The sequence below is a fragment of the Oryzias latipes genome, chromosome 21 (assembly GCF_053564925.1).
Source record: "Oryzias latipes strain Hd-rR chromosome 21, Olatipes_Hd-rR_3.1".
Lineage (NCBI taxonomy): Eukaryota > Metazoa > Chordata > Actinopteri > Beloniformes > Adrianichthyidae > Oryzias > Oryzias latipes.
In genome coordinates, this window is record NC_136257.1 from 2619242 (window position 1) to 2645040 (window position 25799).

The 25799-nt window shown below is 41.6% G+C and overlaps 1 protein-coding gene across 2 annotated transcripts in view; it reads right to left on the bottom strand.

The window, feature by feature from the left end:
* The window catches only part of man1a2 (mannosidase, alpha, class 1A, member 2), a 105127-nt gene that overhangs the window by 46349 nt on the left and 32979 nt on the right, over positions 1-25799 (bottom strand). For both annotated transcript variants that reach the window (XM_023950575.2, XM_078939856.1), the window contains exons 4-5: positions 21482-21578; positions 4140-4258 (exon numbers count right to left, since the gene is read on the bottom strand). In XM_023950575.2, the coding sequence (XP_023806343.1) occupies positions 4140-4258; positions 21482-21578 (216 nt within the window). The remainder of the gene's footprint in view (positions 1-4139; positions 4259-21481; positions 21579-25799) is intronic.

Sequence of the window (25799 nt, forward strand, 5' to 3'; positions counted from 1 at the left end):
AACATGCGATACATGAACAAATAGGAAAGCAACCAAAAACATCACTTCCATTTCACTGCAACAGTTTAATTCAAATAAGAGTCAACATAACTTAAATTAAACTAGGGCGACAGTGGCTCAGGTGGTTGAGCGGGTCGTCCAATGATCGAAGGGTTGGCGGTTCGATCCCCACTCCCACCAGCCAAAATGTTTTGTCCTTGGGCAAGACACTTCACCCTCCTTGCCTCCAGTGTGGCTCCACTGGTGTGTGAATGCGCATGAATGATCCCGGTGATGGTCAGCGGGGCCGTAGGCGCGAAATGGCAGCCACGCCTCTGTCAGTCTGCCCCAGGGCAGCTGTGGCTACAACCATAGCTTACCGTCACCAAGTATGAATGAGGAGTGAATGAATAATGGACACAATGTAAGCGCTTTGGGTGTCTTGAAAAGCGCAGATAAATCCAATCCATTATTATTATTATTATTATAAACTCTAAATGAAACTAGTCTACATAGGAGACGATCTAACATCACAAGATTCCATCCAATTGGTCAATCAAATAACTCCATTTATTTGATTGACCAATAGGATTCGTTAAATACTTAAGGCTGCCATAAGATTGTTTTAGCACATTTAAAGTAACCATTTATTGCAATTTTTGTCATCTTTTACTATATGCGTATTGCACTGCATGATATTGCGATAACGATAAATTTGCGATTTATTGAGCAGACCTGAGAGTATTTTGTTTTAATTCGTAAAACAAAGTGACTTCTAAAAGTAAAAAACTTTTTTTAACGTATTAAACTTAAAAATGAGTGTAAATTAAATGTTATTTTTACACAGGCACATTATTTCTGAACAAGAAAATGAAACATTATTGACCTAAAGAGGCTGAATTACACAAAAGACTAAAATTTAATTTTCATAGGATAAATGCGCCAACAATAAATAACTAAAATATCAGAGATCACAATGGAATTCAATATAATTTTCAAAAGTTTCATTCAGGTTTGAAATGAATTAGGGGAGCAACGGATTACTAGCGGATTACGCCCACTCGCCCTCCCATTTCCTCGTGTGCACGATGCAGCATTTAAATGAACTGTCGCGTGTCCAATTCCCGGTTACCGTCTTTATTTTGACAAGCGTCAAAGTTGCTGCTTGACGTTTGTCCAATAGTGCGTAAACCTGCAGCTCCCGCCGCGTGTGGGAGGAGCTACTGTTAAACGTTTTCTCGACCTCATCATGGATAACGGGGATGATGAAAGATCAGATTTATTTAGCCGCTGCTCCTCAGTATCCAGTGGGAGGGGCTTCTAGCAGAAGGTGACACTGTGACAGAATGGAAAGTAACAAATGATGACATCCCCTGATTCTTCGACTATTAAAATATCTCCCTCTCCATTTAGTAATCCATCTCCAGTGCGTCTTGTGGAGGTGTTGATTTTCAGGAATTACTTAGGCCCAGAACACAAAGTTTTCTCATTGTCTAGTCTCACTTCATTTACATTTGGCTAACATTTTGAAATTCTGGACTTTTTCATGGTGTTCAGATATGTTATTTCAAGATTTCTTTACTTCACCAGCTTCTCCAGTGGGTATTCAGGAAATTGTAGTGTTAAGTAAATGGGCAGCATTTAAAGTCTTGCTAGAGGACTGTAAATATTTATACCGTGATGCTGCAGAATAATTACAGGGAATTTGATTTTAAAATTTAATTTAAATATATTTTTCTACTTGAGAGGGAAAAGAGAGTACACTGCAACACACTAAACACTCTGGTTTCTCATTTTCTTTTTAGCATGTTTCTGTAATTTTCATTTACATTTTTTCGGAATGCCTGTGCTCTTATTTTTGGGCTTTTTGTTTTTGTTGTCAACCATATTTTAGGGACAGCGATTAGTTTGCTACTTTGATAAGGCGACACAAATTAAAACACATTTTTTTCTTCTAGATGTTGTAGTTTGTCACAGAGACTGTAGAAAAACAATGGGAATACATACATTTTCTTGTTTTTGTTTAGAAAAAAATAAACTAAAACTAGTGCAGTCCTATATTTCTTGTCTGGTCTAAAAAAATCTCAGTAAATTTCCTTTAAAATATAGCACTAAAATGTGCCTAATAATTAAGTTTTACCTTGTTGGCGTAAATAAGTTTTAATCACAAATAAATAAATAAAAATACACTGGCTATTTTATTAGGTACACCCATCTAACTGTTTGTTTATTTAGTTGTTGTTGCCAGACGGGCTGGTCTGAGGATTTCATAGGTTAATTGGTCTACTGGGATTTTCACCCACAACCATCTGTAGGGTTTACAGAGAACGGTCTGAAAAGAGAAAATATCCAGTGAGCAGCAGCTCTGTGGGTGGAAATGACTTGTTGGTATCAGAGGTCAGAGGAGAACAGTCAGACTGGTACCAGCTGATGGAAAGAAAACAGAAACTCAAAGAACCACTGGTTCCAACTAAGGTCTGCAGATGAGCATCTCCGAAAGAACAACACGTCCAACCTGGAGGCAGATGGACTACAGCAGCAGAAGACCACACCGGGTAAAATGGTGTATATAGGTGCAAAGCTGCTTTCCTCCGCTTCAAAATCTATTAAAATAATGTTAATTGAGTAATCATTGGAAGAGTTATGATAATTCAATGATTGTAAACAATGAAGCTAAAGCTGTGGGGTTACAGGGTTAAAGATTTTTTTAAATTAAATGAACATTTATTTAAAATAGATATCATGTTGTGCTATCAAACTTTTTGAGGTTCTTGTCATCAGCTGTGTGATTATTAATTGGGAAAATATTTAAACTGGTATTGCTTTACAGAAGCCAACACTATAATTAATAAACGTTTCATCTAAATTTGTTGAAACCAAAGGTTTTTTACAGTAAGCTGAAAACTGTTGTCTAGAATGAGGATTTTTACAAAAAAAAATATACTGGTGTGAATGAATTGGAAACATGTTTGCTGTAATATTGTGAATGGCATGAGATGGCCCAAACAGCCATGGTATCCATGGTTCCCATCCATAGATGCCATGGATACCATGAAAGGTATGCACTACTTTCTTCTTTGTCTCTTTACAGAGAATGTGGAGAGATGGAATCTCCAAAGCAATTTCTGCTGCAGCTTTTGTGCTCTTTTCTTTGCCCTTTGTTCCCCACTTTCTCCATCTATTCGTCTTAACAGCGCAACCACCGGGACGCTAAGGTTAATTAGCCCTTTGAGGGTCACGCTGTCAGATCTTTTCTGCCTACCTGGAAGCTGCCCCAAAACTCCCTCAACAGGGAAACTAACAAGGCACTAGTGCCACATTGAGTAAGTGTGTTGGGATGGTTTTGCAAAGAAAAGGCAGTAAACGTTTCCCCGGGGTAGAAGGATGAATGGATGAGCCAGCTTGGCCGGTGCAAAAATCAGTATATGTGAACCAACCGAACACCAAGAGGAACAAAGTTTTATAACAAGACAGACAGTTGGCTGAAAAAAGATGGAGGATATGAGAGCAGAAAAAAGACAGTAGTTGAGTAAAAGGACAGCGATAACGTCTTTAAGGCTGAGGGGAAACACTCAAAAGGAAGAAATTAATAGAATATAAAAGAAAATTATGTCTGGAGGGAAAAAAATATGCCAAAAAAACAAAGACTAAAGGTAGATGTGAGAAAGAGAATAAAAATGTGAATACCAGAAAATGGGGGCATAGAGTATGCAAGGAGCACTGTAACCCTTGAGCTGGACCCCATAGGATAGCACAAGGGTTAAAAAAAACCAACAGAAGTAGAGTGACTGACAGAAAAAGAAAGCTGTTAATGGAACAGAGAAATAAATGAGGAAAAAGGCTGGATTGATGGACAAGAGGGACAAAAAACAGTCAGTACTGTAAACAGAAAAGGGGGGAGGGGGACAGAAGAAAGAAGGTTCTTCATGTATTTTTATTTTTTTATTGGAAGAATGATGAGATGTCAAATATAGAAAAGTTTAATGAAAAGCTGAAATGGTTTGTCTTTCACATGTGGGCACTCCGACTTTATATTCTGCCAAAATCAAGCAATTATTGATGCAAGATCAGTTGAGCGATCCATTATAAAGAGCAAGAATGTTTGTGTCAGAACCCAATGGACAGAAGGTCTTAGACAAAAAGGGGGGAGGGGTACACACCACACTGAAGTCCAGATTCTGCTCGATCCACTCTTGGCCGTCTTTGAACTCCTCGTGCAGGCCCATGATGTACAGCGTGTCTAAAGCGTCTACAATGGTCGCTCCCATTTGAGAACTACCTGCGCAAGACAAATGAAGCACACAATTAATGTAGATTAACATTTCAGAAGTTAAAATATAATAATAATAATCCTAAAAAAGAAATACAAAGGTCTCCAGTGGTCTTCAACCTTTTTCAGGCCACAGACGGGTTTATTGTCGGGCAATATTTTCACAGACCGGTCTAAACAGGGAGGAGGTTTGTGTTTAATATTTTTAAGATTCAAGTTTATGAAAAACCTTTTTTTCAAATTGGAACGCAACAATAAATTTAGTTTAAAAAAATCATTAATAGATTATTTTACAGACAACAAAGTTGTTGATTTGTAGAAGTTGTTTCTGATTTGTAAATAATTCAATTGAAGCAACATTAGAGTTTTATTTTCATAGAAGACCATTATAACACGGAGAACTCAACTCAGTCTCAGATCATCTTTCAGGGCAGTTTTTTGTCTGCTCTTGATTCACTAAGATTTAAAACAAGAAATCCTCTGAAAACACAATTTGATTCTTAATTGTCTTGAAATGTATGTCCACTCCAGGTGGGACTTCTGAACACGTTAAAAACACCAACACCACCATCTTTATTGGAGTGGGTGTTTAAATGTATTAGCCATGGCAACAAACTGTCTGCAAAAAAAAAAATGACTTTGTGTTTAATATCTAAAAATAAATGAAGCCGGATTGTCTTCAAATTAGAGAAGATACACTAAAGTCAAATTCTCCTGGAACCCATTCAGCTCCTGGACCTGCCCACCATTCATTTTATCAATGACTTGAATTAAAGAGACCAACACCATACAACAACTATCATTATCAACTGCAAGTATTACTCAAACACATTTCAGTCCATCGGGCGTAGCTGAAAGCATGATGCCTTAACCGCCTGCCAAATCTTGGCAGATTGGAGCGACTGCCGACAGAGCGGAGCCCTTCTACGGCACACAAGCCCCGCCTCCCGTCTGTCACTTTCACCCACAGGTTTGCTGCAGGCTCTGCAGAAATATGACACCAAAGAGGAGACAGAGGCCTGTCACAGACAATGAGGCAAAGAATCACGGCCTTATCTGTAGGGTTTGTGAGACGGCACCTTATCGCAGGACACACTAGTCAATAAATGCGACACACAATACTCCTTAATCAATAATAGTTGCTATGATTGTTGTGAATAAATGTCAACAAATCCCTGCTGTGCTGTAATCAATAGCAGTTTCATAATCATTATAAAGCATTATAAAATACAGCTGAACAGACATTTTTTAATTCTTTCCAACAACAATTTCCCTGATCTGCCATTGAAAAAGATTCATAAACGACAGTGGCTCAGGTGGTTGAGCGGGTCGTCCAATGATCGAAGGGTTGGCGGTTCGATCCCCACTCCCACCAGCCAAAATGTCGTTGTGTCCTTGGGCAAGACACTTCACCCTCCTTGCCTCCAGTGTGGCTCCACTGGTGTGTGAATGTGTATGAATGATACCGGTGATGGTCAGAGGGGCCGTAGGCGCGAAATGGCAGCCACGCCTCTGTCAGTCTGCCCCAGGGCAGCTGTGGCTACAACCATAGCTACCATCACCAAGTATGAATGAGGAGTGAATGAATAATGGACACAATGTAAGCGCTTTGGGTGTCTTGAAAAGCGCAGATAAATCCAATCCATTATTATTATTATTATTATAAACAGCAACAGATAACTGCTCAGACTTTCATGGTCTGCAGTTCTATATGAAATTGTTTCCAAATTTTAATGTTTAAATTTATATTTTGAAAAGAAGCCTATTAAAGTCATAAAGAGTGTGTCACAATCATGATAAATACTGAAATGGTGACCTACAATGTGTGGTTGTTTCATATATGATGTTACAGTCTCCCTCCTTTGGACTGGATGTTGACTGGGGGAAGAAAAGAAAACCAAAAAAAAACAAAAATCACCAGGTGGCCTTTACATGGCGTAAATGGTAAATGGCGTATACTTATATAGCGCTTTCTACCCTTTTTCGAAGGCCCAAAGCGCTTTACAGTCACAGTCCCATTCACCCAGTCACACACATGTGGCCAATAGTTGTCTACTCTAGACCAAACCCGGTTGAGACGGTTTGTCCCACCCTCAATACCCTCACTGTAGAGCTCTCGAGTTAGGTCCTTGACCCTAGTCTGGATCAATTCTACGTGTGGCTCACAAACCCAGCAGAGTTCTAAAATGTAAACAATCAGATGGTAGAACTTCAAGTCACTCAGTAGTAATGGTGCCGTCAGCTCTATATTGAATACATATGGAAGTAGCTTCCTGGTAAACGCATATATTCTCCAACTATTTTTATATTTGGATCTAGTGCTGTCCAGTCAGTGAAAATACATTGAAGCGATTAAGTGTCACTGGCTCATTAGCATAGATTCAGGATCATAGCTTAGTCATTGTGTAACGACACCCGAGTCTCCACATCAACACTTTCTATTTAACTTTCTTTTGCTATTGTATGTATAGTAGGTTTATCCTAAATCCTGTTATCGAATGTTCTCGCTTCTCCTCAGGCAAACTCTCACAGACATTAATGAACACAAACGTCTTTATCATTCCATCATACACAAACTATTAACTGTAAGGTACTAAATAAAACTTTTGTTTGTTGTCAAAAAGTAGGCAGCGCCTAGTTCCCTCATGGGGGGTGAATTTTCATCGGTAGAGGATACTTTTGCGGCCCCTGGCATTGCCTCCAGCCCGTTAAACCTTGTGAGCGTGGAAAGTCTGTCATATCCGGCTCAAAACATACAACACAGCGGAGAAGAACTGTGACGCTGGAGATGCTGTGACCCTTTAGCTTGTTTAGAGTTTGGCCAAGCAAATTCAAGTCAACCCCCCAGGCCAAATTAGAGCAGTCTGGCTGGCTGATAACTGGATCCTAACTTGTTTGCAGGCAGACCTGTACATCTGCTGTGTTTCCAGCTCCACACGGTTACTGCTCTGATGGGGCCTCCTGCTCGACATGACTTCCCTGGCTGAACTCCAGCCTGACTGCTCGTTTCCAGGCCTGATGCCAAAGTCAAAACTGTCAGAGCTGCTTTAACACAAAAGCCATTTGATGCCGTTTCTTCTGGAGAACAAAGAAAAAGAGCTTGATAACATTAAAGTAAATGGGTTAGCTACAGTAGCTAAGTGAGGTATAAATCTTGGGTCTATTTTTAGACCCATTTAACATGCTGCAAAATCAACAAATGTGGTGTAACTCTGTTGTGGGTAATAATGTGGAACAGTGCATTTGAAGGTTTTTATATAGTTTAGGATGTTTGTTCAATAACATTTAATATATATACTCTAATGGTCAGTACCAAGAAAAAGGTTCTGACTGTCATTAGCATGGAATATTTAGAAAAATAGCATTTTTATAATAATTTGGAAACCGCTGAAATTCACTACCGAGTTGTGAGTGGGGCCGTTAGTGCAGAGCAACCCCGCCCCCTTCCTGTCACCCAAAACTGGGAGCTATCTTTTTACATTCCCTCCCGCTAGAATACAACCCTCACACCTCCAACCTAACATTAGCAGTACAACAAAAATGGTTCCTGATTCCCATTGATTGGAATTTAAAGAAATGCTCGGGAATGTAATTTTAAGCTCAAATGTTCTTTTTTTCTGTCTTTCCTCTGTCATCAGAAAAATGCCATAAGAACATGTTAGAAGCACCAAAAACACAATTCCCATCACTCTTGAAGTGCAGTCAGAAGAACTACTGTGGTCGAGAAAATCTAGTACACAGCTGCTGACCTATTTTAAAGGCATTTCTCAGGAGCTCTTCTTTGTTTGAACTTTTAACTGGTTATATTCTTGTTTACGGTTTCATAACTACAAACCGGAATAGAGAAAAATGCAGCTGTAGTGTATAAATAAATCATAATAAATAGCCCCCAAAAAACGGCTTTATGGACTAACAATAATGCATTTTTGCAGTGTGACAACCAAACTGTGTTGCATTATTAAAAATGGTGACGAATGCTAAATTGGCTGCATCTCATCTATCTTACCACGCAAAGCTCCAGACTTGAACTTTCAAGGAAGCCAGTAAAAAATAATGGTCCCCACACAGAATGTAGGTCAGGCCTTAAATGACACTTTGTAGAAGACCAGATTATGTCTACAAGAATAACAGCAGTAAGATCAGGGAACATGATCTGTCATGACTGATAAAATCCTATCTCCCACCTCTTCACTGATTGAGTTTCTACCATTTCCTCTCCATGGTGAGAAAGAGGTCACCCATGCCTGACCTACGTACACAAACAGGCTGTCAGTGCTAAGCGTGTCCTACCCATGAACAGAGGACAGTCAGGGGTAGTAAATGTAAGCGAAGCCCAGCATCACGATGGCAGATGAAGTCCAGCAGATATCATTATGGCCTGTCTTCCTCTCTGCAAAGGTTATAATGGAAAGTACAAAGTGGGTAGAGACTACAAGGAGCTTAACGTTTTGGGGTTTTTTTTTCTGAAGGGCTTGTTAAATGGAGGCAAACTGAACACAAACTGCTGCCAGTGGCGCTTGTGCCTGGCTCAGATTGAGCTGGTCGCAGGACAAACATGTGCCAGCTCAGCTGAAGGAGACATCTTTTCAAGTTTCCCTCCCATCACTGAAATGCTAACAGGATAACGGGAGTATTCCGGAAAACAGATAAACACGTAATACATTTTCTTATCCCAAAAGATCTTGAGCAAGTAAAACAGAGTAAAATCTAGTCCAGTGAGGCTTAAAAATGTTTTCAATAAATGTTTATTACTGCTGAAAAGGATATAAAAAACTATTACATGTATAGGACTCTATTAGACTCTTTAATGTGTTTAAATCATTGAATTTGTCAATTTTTTTTGCTTTATAATGTCTGTTATTGTACAATGTAGCAGATTGTTTTAATAACAGACTAGTATCTAAGAACATGTTAAAGTTTCTTATAATAAATCATATACCGGTATATGTAAATTGTGTATATAACATTTTAAAAAGCATTTTTGAACTGTAGAAGAGGCTAAGTTCTCATTTCCTCTGCCTCGCTTTTGGAATCGTTTGTTGGGGACACTTATGATCCTAGTCACTTGTGTAAAGTGGTTTTTGTTTTGTTGCTTCTCTTTTTTTCAAGTTCCTCTTTTAAGATCCGTTCAAAAGAAATATAAACTAGAAGGAGCTGCATTTCCAAAAGAAAATGCAGGGTTGAATGCTATATTGCTGAACCAAAATGAAAGTTAAAGGGTAACAATTGGGAAAAGAAAAGAAGAAAATGTTCAAAGTTGACCATAAATAAAGTGAAAACAGCACAATTACAAATAATATATTTTTGTGAAAACTTCAAACCAGTGAAGTTGTGAACCACAGCTCACGTATCAAGCCATGATGCCACCAACCAGGTACAGCAGACAGGACATATAATTCATATAATCCCGGAATATCTTGAAAAGTTCAAGGATTTGAAGTGTAACAAACTTTTCCAAACTTAATTTTGGAAAAGAGTACAATAAAGCAATTCAAAATATTAACTGCTTAAATTAAGGAAAACAGGTGCGTGCAACATAAACATCAAACAAAGAATGACAACTCAGAGGTCCCACTTGAGGTTTGTTCAGGTGTATTATATATTCACCACGCCCGGGTACTGTTCATCCGACAAAACATACAACCACCACCGTATTTTTACATATGTATCTATATATATACACACAAGTCTCTGTTCATATCCTAGAGTCCAACTACTAATGGAGTTTGTAAACTCAGTCCCAGCAATGCATTGCAAACAAAAACAAAAAAGGCTCGATCTCACCGGCGTTTTCCAGATCTATGACGTGTAGATTTCATGATGAGGAAGTTCCACGCAATAATCCGCCCTCCAGGAAGTGGGGAGTATAATCCAGTGTGTGGAGCATGAAAACGGAGCGGCTCTGGGACATTCGACGCAGTTTCTCAGACACGGCCCATCCGTTGTGTTTCTCTTTCGCGCTCCCGGTCTTTCTCTTTTTTTAAAGCATCAGCTGTTTGCCCTCGCTGCCTTTGCGTCATTGGCCGCCTCCCTCTCGTAGATCCGCCTCTTCTTAAAGGGGCATGCTGCTTTTCCTCATTCACCAAAGTCCATTCATAAAAGTCCCAAAACATAAAGCTCTGTCCAGATCAAGTACATTAGCAGCATAAGCAAGTATTCTGCCCCTGCAGGGATTCATAACAAAATACATAAAACAGTGCTCAGCATGCTATTTGTGGCAACGTCACAGATCCCCCCCCCCCCCCCCCCCCCCCCAGCCGGAGGTGAAGGGGACAACTGCCCAAAATAGGGTTTAATGTTACTCACATGGACTGTATCAAGTCTATCTGGTTCCTGCCATTTCAGCCTATAATTCACGGGACCCAGAATTTTCGTCACGGTAGCTGGACCGGACCATCGCGGCGCTAGCTTTGAGGAGAATTTATCAGAGGCCTTAGACTGCGGATGTGCTCTAACCCAGACCAGATCTCCCACGTGAAACTGCGCATATCTCCGATGGGTATTGTAGTATCTGGCTTGTCTGTGTTTGAACATTCCCACTCTTTGCCTTAGCTCCTGTGCTATCTGATGTTGACGTTCAAGTAGAGAATACTGAGGCTGTTGGGGATCCAGTGCTGGCTTTTGGTGTATCAGTCTCTCCAGTGGTCCCTTCAGAGATCGACCCAATGCCAGTTCAGCTGGAGTCCGGCCAGTGCTCTCATGCTGCGTGTTGTTTATCGCGAACCGAAACTCCGACAGCCACTTATCCCACTCCTCGTGTCGACTTCCTACATATGATGACATCATTGTTTTTAATGTGCGATTCACACGTTCTGTCAAGTTAGTCTGCGGGTGGTAGCTGGTGGTCATCTTGTGTATGACACCCCACTTCTGGCAGAGGTCGGAAATGAGTTGGCTGGTAAACTGCGGACCATGGTCTGATAACAGATATTTCGGTACCCCCCACCTAGTAAAGATCTCATCTCGTAGAATCTGACAGAGACGAGGTGTCTTACTGTCTCGTATTGGAAACAGCTCTACCCACTTGGTGTAATAATCCACTACGACCAAGAGATAGTTGTTGCCTTTCCTGCTCCGAGGAAACGGGCCCATAAAGTCAACACCCAACATGTAAGCAGCCTCCTCCACTTGGGTGGTTTGCAGGAATCCAGCCGGCTTCTGGTTGTCGGGTTTGTACTGCTGACAGATGGCGCATGATTTGATGTGGCTCCAGACATCTTTTCTTGAGGGCCACCAAGCCACCTCCAAGATCCGCAGCAGGGTTTTAAGTCGGCCGCGGTGAGCCCCTAGTGGATTGTCGTGGAAATAAGCAAAAAGTTGTTAATTTGCTCTTTGGGCACCACCAGCTGGTATTTTAGTCCTACCCCCTTTGTTGGTACGGTCCGGTAGAGGATGTCCTGTAGAATCTCCCAGCCTATGCGCCCCTTCTGCTGCCCGATGGTAACGGATTTGCTTCTCATCTCTCTGACTTCGGGATCATTAGTTTGTGCACGTGCGATGTCAGTCAGCGAGAGAGGCAAGCCAAAGGAACAGGTGGTTGCATCAACTGGGACATAAGAGGCCACTACAGAGGGTGGACCATCTTCGATGGCTCTCGAAAGGGCGTCAGGAACCACATTCATGCAACCTTTCCGGTAGTGAACATCAAAGGTAAACTGTTGTAAACGCAGTGTCCATCGTGTTAACCTGGACGAAGTCTTGGAAGTATTGAACGCCCATGATAAGGCACTATGGTCGGTAAAGACTCTGAACCTGCTACCTTCCAGGTAATGCCTCCACTTTTCCACAGCCCAGACAACGGCTAGACACTCCTTTTCGGAGGTGGAGTAATGCCGTTCTGCCCCTTGGAGTAGACGTGAGGCATAGGCAATCACCTTCTCCCCTTCTGGAGATTGCTGGGTAAGGACAGCACCTAAACCCAGATCACTGGCATCTGTTTGTATTTGGAAAGGCAAGGACAGATCGGGCTGTGCCAGCACAGGAGATGTTTTTAGTGCCCTTTTCAGCAGGTCAAAGCTCCTTTGGCAGTCCTCTGTCCACACCCACTGTACTCCCTTCCTCTTCAGGCGGTTTAACGGGGCGGCCAGATCTGCAAAATGTGGCACAAATTTATGATACCAGCCCACCAACCCCAAAAACCGTTGAAGGGCCTTGAGGTTTTGAGGGATGGGATAGTTTGTCACGGCTGAGGTCTTCTCTTCGTTCACCTCCACTCCTTTGCCTGAGACAATATGTCCCAAGAACTTGAGCTGATCTTTCAAAAAGTGGCACTTTTTCAGATTCAGCGTAAGGTTAGCAGCTTTCAACCTTGCAAAAATGGCCTGAAGATCTTTGAGATGCTGCTCTGCATTAGGAGAATATACAATAATATCATCTATATACACAAAACAAATGCGCCCCTTTAAGTCTCCCAACACCGTCTCCATGAGCCGTTGGAAGGTAGCCCCTGCATTCCTCAAACCAAATGGCATAACATTGAATTCATAGAGACCCATTGGATTAATGACAGCTGTCTTAGCTCTATGGGATGGATTCATAGCCACCTGCCAGTAGCCAGACTGAAGATCCAGTGAGCTAAAACATCTTGCACCATGCAACGACTCCAGAATGTCGTGTATTATGGGCATTGGGTACGCATCTAGTGGAGTTTTTGCATTAAGTCTCCTATAATCTATGCAGAATCTGTAGGACCCGTCAGGTTTTTTGACCAACACCACTGGGGAAGCCCAGGCTGACTGAGATGGTCGGATAACATCATCCTCGAGCATCTGCCTTAAGTGTTCCCCAATGATGTCTCTCTTCATCGGGGATACTCGATACGCTCTGGATCGCACTGGGATCTCATCAGTGGTGTGTATGTAGTGTTCGATGACATTAGTCCGTCCCGGCTTTCCTGCACAGACGGAGGGCCATGCCTGTAAAAATGCTTGCATCTGTGGTGGATGCTCTTTTAGAAGGGCTCCATGAACCTCAGAATTAATGGGGTGCTGCAATATGGAGGGAAACCAGGAAGGATCCATAGCCACATACAAATTAACAGGTTTGTTGGTGGGAGTCCACGTCAGGCGAGCGGGAGTTCTGTGAAGAAATGCATGTTTATACCGTTTCTCCCGGAAATAAAGCTCATAGGTATTTTCACCAAAATCAATTTTGACTCTGGTTTTGTTAAGAAAGTCCAGTCCCAAAATCAAAGGGAAAGCCAAATCAGCATCGGCCATAACGTGAGTCTCTATAGTCCATGTGGTTCCATGCCAGGTGTATGGGAGCGTTATTTTCCCCTCTGCTGTGTGAGATTGGCCATCTGCCAAAACAAAAGTTAAGGGATCGTCAATGCTTAAATTGTCTTCTGTTCTTGCTAGTCTCTGCCATAAACCTTTCTGCATGAGAGTGTACGTACTGCCGGTATCCAGCACAGCTTCCCCAGAAAGCTCTCTGGTTCTAATCGGAACCACCAGTAGGGGAGGTGTTTGAGCTTTAGCTAAGGCAATATGATGACTTCCTCTAGAGTCCTGGGGCCTCATTTATAAAACTTTGCGTAGGATTTGCGTCAGAAGTGGCGTACGGATGAAACATAGGACGTGCGTACGCAAAGAAATATTCGGATTTATAAAACCGTGCGCACGCACATCCTACGCATCTTTCCCTTAATAAATCACAACCGATTCTAAATGCAGCGCAGCTTTTTGCGGCTTCGTGACACGCCCATATTTGTCCATAAATAGTCCGTGAAACGCCCACAAACGAATATTCATTGATTGCGAAACCATGGCAAACACCGAGAGGAAATCAAAAAAACGTATCTTCACTCAATGTGAAGTAGAAGTTATTGTTGGTGAGGTGGAAAAGAGGAGAAAAGTGTTGTTTGGAGGGCACAGTGTGGGCATTACTAATGCCAAAAAGGCACGTGAGCGGCAAACGGTGGCAGACGCCATAAATGCTGTAGCCTCACAACCATCCGAGGTTGTGAGGCTACAGCGCCCCATCGGGGGGGGGACCGGAGCGCTAAATGCATGCGCCGGGGGGACCGGAGCGCCAGATGCACCGGGTGACACGCGAGGTTCCTCCGAGTGCTCCTCTGTAACGCCGGGCCCAAAAGCCCGCAGATGTCCAACAGGACGGCTGGAGGAAGTCAGAACCGGCTCATAAGCCACTCGTCCTCGTTTGCCAGCAAGTCTTGTTGCTGTCTAAAGATGCGTTCACTCCGAATTCTTCCATTTGCCACATCTTCTATTAAGAGCGCAAGATCAGCCATTGTGCGTCATTACGCATTGTGATGGGGCATTCTATTTCCATCCATTTAATTACATCTGACAAATTACAGATGTCGGCAATAATCCATGTGGAAATGGGAAATTGTTCAGCGCAAATGTAATTTCTTGTTGCTTTCTGAATGTTTGAGACATACGCCATACAATGTTTTTTTCAAAAATAAAACTAACTAAAGGCATATGCATGAATACCATAATTCCATAGCTTATGAAGAAATGTTTTAATATGAAGACAAATTTCCCCAGTGGACAATTAGTACATCTGTCCGTCCGTCCGCACGCCCGCACCTATCTGCTCCGCCAGACGGACACATTGACGGGAATATCAGTTTTGTACATTATTTCGTTCTGTTAACTATATTATTTATGAGGATGAATTGCACAACATGCCAATATTGCAGAACATATTTCACTTTTCTTTCTGCAAATATGTGTTCATTTGAATTTCTGTTGTAATTTTCGTTTGATCTTTTTTGTTTGTTTTACTGCTGATCGATCAAACGGGTGTTGGTGTAGCTGTTAATTGTAAGGCTTTCTTTATGAAGTCTTCATGTTATTTCTGAGAGGCAGGATTGTCATTTTCACTTTCACGTGTTTCTTCCATCTGCCGACGGTGTCGCCGTTTCTCATTTAACCCGTTTTTGTGCGTACGCCTGGGTCAGAGCTTGCGTGAAGGACCGCACATTTTCCCGTCAAGTTTGCTTTTTATAAATCTCAACTATTGCGTAGAGAGTGGCGTACGCCTTCTTTTGTGCGTACGCAACGTTTATAAATGAGGCCCCAGATCATGACTGAATGAGCATGAGTTACTTTTATTTGTATGTTTTTTCTTGGGTTTATCCCGGGTTGCCTGATTGTTAACTCTAGTCCAGTAATCTCTCTTTGAGGCCCAGTCACGCTCCACCATTGATCCCACCTTCACCAACTGTTCCACTGTGGTCACAGTTCCCCTTAAACAGCTAACAAGAGCAGGATTGCAATTATTCATTATGCGTCTCACTAGCTCTGCTTCAGACATGTCAGACTTCCATTTTAAGCACAATGCTCGATAATCATACACAAAATCTCTTAAGCACTGGTCAGGTGTCTGAACTTTATCTCGTAGCTGGTCCTCCACCTCAGTTAGATAGTCAGTTGGAAGGAAAGCTGTTAAGAAGGACCTTTTAAACTCAGACCAATTATGGATTTTTACTTTCTCAGCCATCCACCAGCTCTTAGCAGATTTCTTCAGGACAGTTGACAAAGTGGCAAGAAGTTCGGCGTCGGTTAAAGGCCTCAGAGACAAAAAATTCTCCACTTGCTCCACAAAGGCTAAGACATCCGGGGTGTTACAGGATTCACCAAATGTTGGGAAGTCAAGGCGCACAGGAGGTTTGGACATAAGAGCAGGAATCCCAGACACATTAACAGAATGCGTGTTTTCTATGTTATGTGGGGGAGGATAAGAGAAAAAAGATGGATTGCTTGGAGTACTGGTTCGCTTTATAAGACTAATCTCATTCTTCCACAGTTCATCCCTTCTCTTAAAACAATCAACTACTCCCTTTTCCAACCGATCTAAAGAGTTCTTCAAAAGAAGTTCCATATTCTCAATATTTCGGTCTACATAATCCCTGAGACTTTGTTCTCTGTTAACAGCGCTTTCTAGGGACGCTCTAAAATCTTCTTCCAGACCATTTACTTGTTCTTTAAGGCCTGCTATGGCACCTTTTATTTCCAGAACTTCACTGTTTGGACATGACACTTCATTGGTTTGTGCTTCATCTTCGTCATCATCATTAGATTCACATATTTTCTCTTTGTCGACAATATACAGTTCACTAAGCAGTGATGAAACCTCAGATAAGGGTTCTCTAAAAGTAACAAAGGCATTTGGGTCTCTCCCTGGAGTTGCACTCATGCCTTCACCACAATCAGACTCTCCAAGATCTGCCATGTTTATGAGTCAACACACACCCAGCAAAAAAACAAGAACAACTGGAGGTTGTCGATTTAAATAAATGTCTCACAGTTCAGTCCCCATACTGGCCACCACTCTGTAACAAACTTTTCCAAACTTAATTTTGGAAAAGAGTACAATAAAGCAATTCAAAATATTAACTGCTTAAATTAAGGAAAACAGGTGCGTGCAACATAAACATCAAACAAAGAATGACAACTCAGAGGTCCCACTTGAGGTTTGTTCAGGTGTATTATATATTCACCACGCCCGGGTACTGTTCATCCGACAAAACATACAACCACCACCGTATTTTTACATATGTATCTATATATATACACACAAGTCTCTGTTCATATCCTAGAGTCCAACTACTAATGGACTTTGTAAACCCAGTCCCAGCAATGCATTGCAAACAAAAACAAAAAAGGCTCGATCTCACCGGCGTTTTCCAGATCTATGACGTGTAGATTTCATGATGAGGAAGTTCCACGCAATAATCCGCCCTCCAGGAAGTGGGGAGTATAATCCAGTGTGTGGAGCATGAAAACGGAGCGGCTCTGGGACATTCGACGCAGTTTCTCAGACACGGCCCATCCGTTGTGTTTCTCTTTCGCGCTCCCGGTCTTTCTCTTTTTTTAAAGCATCAGCTGTTTGCCCTCGCTGCCTTTGCGTTATTGGCCGCCTCCCTCTCGTAGATCCGCCTCTTCTTAAAGGGGCATGCTGCTTTTCCTCATTCACCAAAGTCCATTCATAAAAGTCCCAAAACATAAAGCTCTGTCCAGATAAAGTACATTAGCAGCATAAGCAAGTATTCTGCCCCTGCAGGGATTCATAACAAAATACATAAAACAGTGCTCAGCATGCTATTTGTGGCAACGTCACAGATGGACCAAAAGGCACAGCTGGAAAAAGCTGAAAGAGCCGAACATTTGAATAGTTGAATGGTTGAAATACCTGAAAAACTGTAGAAAGAGTTAAGCGCCGAAAAAATGGCGGAAGATACAAGAATAAAGAGAAACAGGAAAACAGGAAAACAATGGGTTGACAATGTTCCTGTAGCTGTGCAGCAATGTGGTTTACTCAAGTCCTGGTTTACCTGCATGAACCGCTATGAACAGTCAGCTAATCAAACAGCTGAACTCAGAGCCTCACCTAAGCTGTTGTCATCTTCAGTTTTACTAATAGTTAAACCTTAAATAACGCATCATATTTTCCTCTCCATAAAAATATATTCAGTGAAAATTATACAAATAAGAACATGCTTCAAAACAAACAAAGCCTGGAAATATTAATAATAAGAAATAAATCAAGTCATTCTGTTTTCTTTGCTCTTTTGTCGTTTTTTTTTTACAGCTGGACTCCTGGCATCATTTTTAGCAATAAGTTCATTTCTTGGTGTGTGACGTCCTCTGTGTGTCTTTGTGAAACGGATCAGAAGGATTTGATTTTTTAAAAACCTTTAACTGTGAATATCATTTTTAGGTTTTATGAAACATTAAGAACTAAATCACAGAACTCATCAGTGGGATTACTCCAAAATATTTGGCATTTTCCTAATTTTGTGCAACAGTAGAAATTCTCCCAAAAAACCTCAATACATTCATAAACAAATGATCTATTGTTTATTTATGATCTCAAAAAGTGCAGCTGTTTTACTGCCTGCATTTCATTATTACAATAGTTAAGAAAGACTGACATTATTAGCATGAGCTGAATAATCTGAAGCCACTCGATGATCCAGGTATTGCGCAATCGAGGGTGCGCTCCGTGCGCAAAATACATTCAGGATAAAAAGACATCCGTATAGATGACATTTAGTAGATATTAATGGCCACATTTTGAGTGTTTGTGTACAACAGTTAACAGTGTTTTCATGCACACACTCCACCTCTGTGCACGCTGGCGTCCCTTTAGAGTAACCTGACAAGTGGAATGTGTCAAATCTATGACTCTGCCTTTCATTTCGACTGCTTCAATCCTATGTAAACAATCGATGAAAGCAGCCACATTCTGCAGGAAAACAATCCTCATTAATAATGGATACGGCCTTTGTGAACTCTGTAATGCTTAACCCACTTTTTCTGCTCACTGACACCAAATCTTCTGCCTCAGTCATAACTGGCGTTACGGTCTGCAGGGAAAAGGGCCACACAGGTGGAAATATCCAAACGTACTCCACGCATCAGGCCCAGAGAAAACATGTTCATGCTCCTTTTGGTCAGACATGCTGTGAGTGAATGGCTGTAGCGAACACTAATAACATGCAGGAGTAAAGTGGGGTGAAGTGGGTGAGACACCGGGACATGCAGACACCTCTGGAGGGGGGGGGTATGTGACGGTATTTAAAAAATTAACACTATGCCTTTTGGTTTTGTCCTAATTTAAATGCATTGTCATTTGAATTATGACATCAAAACTTAAGACAATTGAAAATAAAATTGATTTTGTTTTTTTATTTAATGTTTATTTTTATTTAACATATATTTTTAAACTGCCATATTGAATTGTGAATTTTATATTAAAATGGCAAAATGTATTTTCATAGTCCAGGCAATTGTCAATAGAGAACTGCATTTTACTTTTTTATATTATTACTTGCATATTACATATTACTTAATCGCATAAGACTCAAAACAACTTCAATATAGCAGATTATATTATAGCAAACCCACATTATATCTTAGTACCTGGCCAAGGTTGCCAAAGCATGGCTGCTTGTAGCTGCTGTGGCATTAAGCTTCAACCTGGCCGGCGCTTTCATGGCTAGTTGTGAAACCTCAGATGGTGAGGTCAAGGTCTACTGATTCCGCTTCTTTGAGGCCCGTTCACCACAATAAACTCTTCTCCTGTTTGGCTAAGGTCCAGCCTCTGCAAAATCCACCAATAATTGTATATTCTGCTGCCAAGTCCACATCTTACTGCTTCAGTGCATCAGATGTGGCTGCAGTCACCACAAAGAATGGAAGGGTCATCTCCAGACAGAGGACCAAATCAAAGCGGATGTTTGGAGAGGGGTCAGTGCATCAGCCGCTGGAGGATCTAAACGTGTCACTTTCTCCAGAAATTGACAACAGCAGGGAGGACTTTGCTTCAGTGTGTGACGCAGGAGAGAGAGAGAGAGGAGGGGGGGGGGGGGGGGGGGGGTGCTGTTCCACTGAAAACAGGGAGATTGATGGACACTGTAAGGAGACGGGGGCTGAAGAAAAACAAGCAGAGATGGAGTTAAAGCCCACAGAGAGGAAACAGCTGGTCAGGAGATGGGGGCCCAAAGCAGTGAGAGGCCACGCCCACACCTACCTGGACTATTACACCCGACTGACCCCCCCCCCATATCCTGCAATTTCACATGAAATATGACGATATCTTTATTCACTGCATTCATCCGATCACATTTCAATGAGTTGCTGTCTCTCATCGTTGTGGTGTTATAACATTTTCTTTACAGATAATATGAAGGAACTACAAGGTAGCTTTTAGGATGACATCACAGCAGCGCGCGCCGCATAACAAGACAGAAAAGCATGTAAGAAATGTTTTTAGCGTTGTTGAAATAAGCAAATAAACTGTCAACAGCTCATCATTGCTTCCTTCCTCCACTGTTTATGTCACGTGAGAACCGGCCACGCTGGCCGTGTCGGTCCGGTAGTTCTGGGACTATATGCAGACTGAGGAATCTCAGGGAGAACCGAAACTCAGTCTGATTAGAAACGAACCGAGACCACCTCAAAAGATGTGTCCGAGAGCGGTTCCTGGTACCGGACCAGGGTCGGCTTTGGTGTATTCAGACTGAAAATGTGTTCCAGATTATCGGGGAAAAAACTCTGGTTCACTTTAAGTAAACCAAATGTGTCCAGTCTGAATACAGCCCAAGTCTAATCTGATCAAAGGATTTCCTTCGCCATCAAATAAAGCATTTCAAATCAAGTCAAACTATGTCAAGTTATACAATTCTCTTACCAATAACTCTTACTTTACACCACCAGGAATATCAAACAGGAAAACGTATGGAAAAAAGTTCCATTTTAATTTGCATTTGAAACAGTGAAATAAATATTTGACCCTAAAGGAGTCACAAAGACATTTGGCTCCCAGATTTTCACAACTTTTGCCGCTTTGTTTCCGTGTCCTAAGGGCGCCAGAGTGGAAACGCGTTTCCTTCAAACAGCTCCTGCACATTTCAGGCTGAGTGATCCACACCAGTCTCTCCCAGTAGCTTCACTTCCAGTGCGAAAGCCTTTTTCTGTCGCACATTAGTTCAAGAGGGCAAAAATAAAAACAAGAATCAAACTAGGAGGATCTCTTTATTATTGTCTCGATGAAAATAAGAAAAATATGAGATTTAGGAGGCCCGAGCTGGCTGCCTCTCCATCCCACAGCGGCTCTCTGTCTGTCGGCTAACCAGCCGCCCGGATGTCCAGCATAACAAGCAAACGAGCTCCATTGGTGCGGCGAGTGCGATCGCTCCAGGCCCACGGGCCCTGTTATGGGCTGGCGACACGTCCAGGCGGTGTCTCTCCGCTCAACAGTAGCAGACAGTCTCCAGAAACCCAGCAGCTTAAGAGAATTGATGCAAACTGGCTACCTGTGCAGAGTTGTTGGTCACGTGTAAAAAGTGTTTCCATAGCAGTTTTTTGTGAAATATGTCCATTTTGATACGCCTCAAAAACAGCCTCCTCCAAGCACAAAAACTTCAAAATTGACTCGTTTCCATTAGGCGAACTTAATATCTCAAACCAATTTGAACAATTACATAGGTGATGGAAGCTGTCCAATGTCAGTCATCAGCTCTGTTTCAGTTCACAAGGCACAAAAAAATGGAAAGCAAGAGCTTGCGTCTTCATATGATCAAGTTTTTGGATTGGGTGTGTGAAGCCATCCCTTCCACCAAAAAAACAAACAAAAAATTGTGTTGATGTTCCCGGTTTCAACAGGACAAACTGTGTTGTGCAGCCATGTGAAGCACAATGTGAGTGAATGAGTGACAGAGTGACCGACCGACCAAACGACCTCTGTTCAACTTACCAAAGATGTTTGTGGAATGTCCTTTCTTAGCGATGGGCTTGAGCTCGTTGTGACCCCAGCCATACTGCCTGTAGCTGTCCCACGCATGCTTCATCATCTGGAAAACAGACACAAACACGCTGTTCAACCCTCGAGCTTCCTTGTAGTGCATCCATCACAGATCCGTGCATTTGTTTCAGAGAAAACACCAAGCTGAGGCTGAGGTTTTCCTGCTCAAAGGAGAGTCAGGAGCTCAGTCAATGAACTGTTGGTGGAGATCATCCATGGTGGAGGAGGAAAATGAAAAGATCTGCCTTTTATTTCTGAGAACTATAAATGATAACTTAGAGATGGAGTCAACTGCCAAGTATCAGAAATATGAAGAAATATTTTCTATACCAGTTCTTGTTGTGCTGGACTGACAAAATGAGTGAAAAACTTAAAATAAATCAAATTTGATTTCATGTCAGGCCTTGTGAACTTGAATCAAATCAATAAAACCAACCTTTACAATAAAACTGCCAAACTGAGGATGTGTTTTTTGCCTTTTCATCCCATTTCTCCGCTCTATTCATCTGTGGACATCAGTCGACTTAACTGAACAACAGAGACAATTGTGTTGTTTTTCACATACCTGACATGTTTAGACGGACGTCTAGACGTCCGTCTAAACATGTCAGGTATGTGAAAGACATAACAGAAGAACTTCAGAAGTCAAAAACAGACTTTATTCTGCACTTGACAGCAGGAAAAGAAACCGTCAGACACGAGGATTAATAGAGGTGCAGCTTCTGACACTGAGGGGGCTGCAGAGCAAAGAGGGAAGGTGCAGCTCCTCCTCCTCACCTCGTCCACGCATGGCGCTTACTCCAGGAGCACGGACAGCCTCAGTGAAGAGGACGTGGTTGAGTAAATCTGTGTCTGCCTATTGCTACTCTATTCGGCCCCGTCTGTCAGCTCTTATGCTCTCTGTTCATCTGCTTCCTTCTCCGAGTGCCTCGGTTCTCTGATCGCTTGAAGTAAGAAGTGATCGTGATGTGAGCAGAGTGATTACGGTTAGAGATGCGCCGAGCTGAACATTTTTGTCCAAAGCCAAGTAATAATTAAAACTCTTGGCTGAATAGTGACAGAGTTTGAAATGAGGATGTTGAGTTTTTCTTTATTTTTTAAAATATTGCAGTAATAGTGCGTTTCATTTATACAAGACCATGCCTTCACACAAAAGATCGATTCCTTACGGTTTTTTTCATCTTTTCAAACCCGTCTGACGCGGAGGGAGTGCCGCTAACACCGCTAGCCTTCTTTTTAGCTGTCTCTTTCTCGTATTCCACATGCTGTTCCGGGCGTTTAGCCTTTAAATGTCCGAATAGCGCAGATGTGGTGAAGGTTTTGGCCGGAGAACCCCCTTGCGACAATTTAGTTCCACAGTAGCAGCAAACTGCAGATGTTTTATCGTTGTCAAGCACTTTAAAATGCCGGCTGTGTGGAAATATTTCAAAGTAGGCGCTAGATCGCAGATGCCTGTTGATTGCGCCATTATTCAACCTCATTCCCACCAGAGTCAAACATTGTTTTTAGCAATATTTGGCTGTATTTGCTTCCCTATTAGGATGCATCTGGTGATGCGTCTTCTCTATCTGTCAAAAGTGTCTTAAACACCTCAAACTGATTCATGACTCTAAAATAGATCAGCTCCTTTATCTTCAATGACAGAAAACAATGGCTAGCCCTTTAACACCACAGCTTCAGCTTCAGTGTTTACTTTTTTTCGACTACTGGAACACTTCAACCGTTTACACAATTAATGTAATTCCAGCAGATTCTGAAGCTGAGAACGCACATGCAACACTTTAGGTTAGTAAGTAATGCGTTGCATAAAAGCTGATTCACGCAGGTCTGCAGCATCACTACTGTTCTGTTACTATATCTTGTAAATGCTCCCTTGAGCTCTGATGTGAACCAAGCCTGAGACCACATTCCTTTGCAACTGGTGTGGTTAACTACAGTTGGACTGAATAAAGATTATTTATTGAACAAAAGACAAAAAAAAGAGAGAAAAGTAGTGATCAATGAAAACACCACAGGAATAGAAAAAGGAAACATATCTGATGGGAAAAGTCCACAGAGATGTAGTGAGGGGGTATAGAAACTTTTATATCCAGAAGACCAGCACGAAAACCTGCTTTTCCTTTGTGCGTTTTTGTTGTGTGGTTATTTTGGTCAATACAGCCCTAAAACAGTGACAGCATAATGTTTCCAGACGGTGTGGAATTAAACCAAACCCAGATAAAGATTAAGGACATGTGAAAGTGCCCTAAGACGTTAAGTTACTGCACTGTACTGAACATTTTCAGAATAATTCATGCTAGCATGTCTGTCATTCCACCAAACACAACTCAAAAGTTACCAATAAAGATGGCTCCTTCTGCCAAAACGCATCACTTCCTTCACAGAATCAAAAAACTACTTTTTTGCTATCAAAATACCAAACAAACATGGACGCATTCCATTCTGCCCAAATGGATATTATTACCAAAGGTTAAAAATGAAGAACTTTATTTAAAAAGATGACATAAATATGAAACAAATCTTTGCATCTGATCAGAGGATCCAGCTACTTCCCACCTACAGCTTAAGAGCTTTTGTTCGCACACCGCAGGAGTCCCTTCAAAATAAATGCAGATGAGCACACTTCATTCTTTTGTGTGACGTTTAAACACCATCTGCAGAAACTAATTGAAACCTTCACCATGTATAAACACGACATACAAGATACTGATGTTACTCGCTTGACTGGCTTGGACAAGTCAATTCACCAGTTCCATCCTGACATCCTGACAGTCTGAGGAACATGTGTCCTAAAGAAACACGCAACACTTAAACAACGTCTGGTGTTGATCTGTTTCTAAAAGAACAGAAAGAGCGCTGTTCAGGATCTGGATTTTTGCATTCGGTGTAATGTCACCCTAATTCTTTTTACCACCAAATATCTATTAATCACAACATTCTTCAAGCACACACTGGGATAAAGCAGCCACCCAGAAAAGGCACTGCTATATCAACTAGAGTGTTTGGAGGGCATCACGACCACCCGTCTCCTCCCTGAGCTTCCCTTCAGATGAGAAAGGGGGAAATGGATGATTTATAGGGGAGTAACGATACGCTAAAATCTCAATTCGGTTCGATTCAGAATTTCATAGGCCTCGGTTCGGTACATCTCGGTTCGGTACTGCTGTTTAACAAATCTGCCTGATATGAACTGCTATTTCATTACCCATTATTTTATTGTTATTGTTATTGTGTGTGTTTGTGTTTTAATGCCTGACACCTGAATTTCTCCCTTGGGAGATTAATTTTTCTATCCATCCATCTATCTTCGGTATTTTTTCGGTACATAGAAAGTGTCCCCCACAGCATTGTGCTTAATTCTGACATACAAATCACATTTCAGATTAGGGATGCACGATATGAGGAAAACTCATGATATGCGATATTAGTGATCAATATTGCGATAACAATATAACTCATGTAGATGAACCAATAGCAAAACTACCAAATACACCATTTCTATTTCACTGCAGTTTAATTTAAACAAGAGTCAACATAACTTAAATTACACTCCAAATGACCCTCGTCTACATAAGAGGCAAACATCTAACAGAAAAGGGCTCCATCTGATTGGTCAAACGCATAAAGGGATTTATTTGATTGGCTAAATACTTCAAGCCGCCATAAGATTGTTTTAGCACATTTAAAGTAACCATTTATTGTGATTTTCATCATGTTTTGCGATATGCATACTGCCAGCTTGATATTGTGATAACGATAAATCTGCGATTTTTTTGTGCAGGCTTATTTCAGATATTGAGATTATTCCAGAAAGTAGTGTGTTTTGATGTCCAGCCAAGCTGGACGTGTTTTAGAAAGTGTGACCTTTACAGGAGCTGAAGAAAAGGACTAAAAGAATTAGAGTTTTTGTCTTCTCAGCTTCCTTATGAGACTTAAACAGCCAAATACGCAACTGTTGATTGTTTTTACAATTCAATTTTAAGAAATAATCCTCTTGGAGGCTTAAGCCGATGTCATGTGTCGCTCCAATGAGCTCTACAGTGAGGATGACTGAAGGCAAATGAATGCCCTGACCTTTCTCATCTCCTTCCATGGAGCCCACCTTCTGCTTTAAAGCGTCTTTCACAAGATGCATGAGGACGCTGGATGTGCAACATCTGAATTGATTCCTTTCATAAAGACATTCATGGCAATAAACTCCCCATGAAATGCAGACAGTAAAGGAGGCTACACAGAGTTTAAACTGCTCTCAAGCTCAAGCCTTCCCATT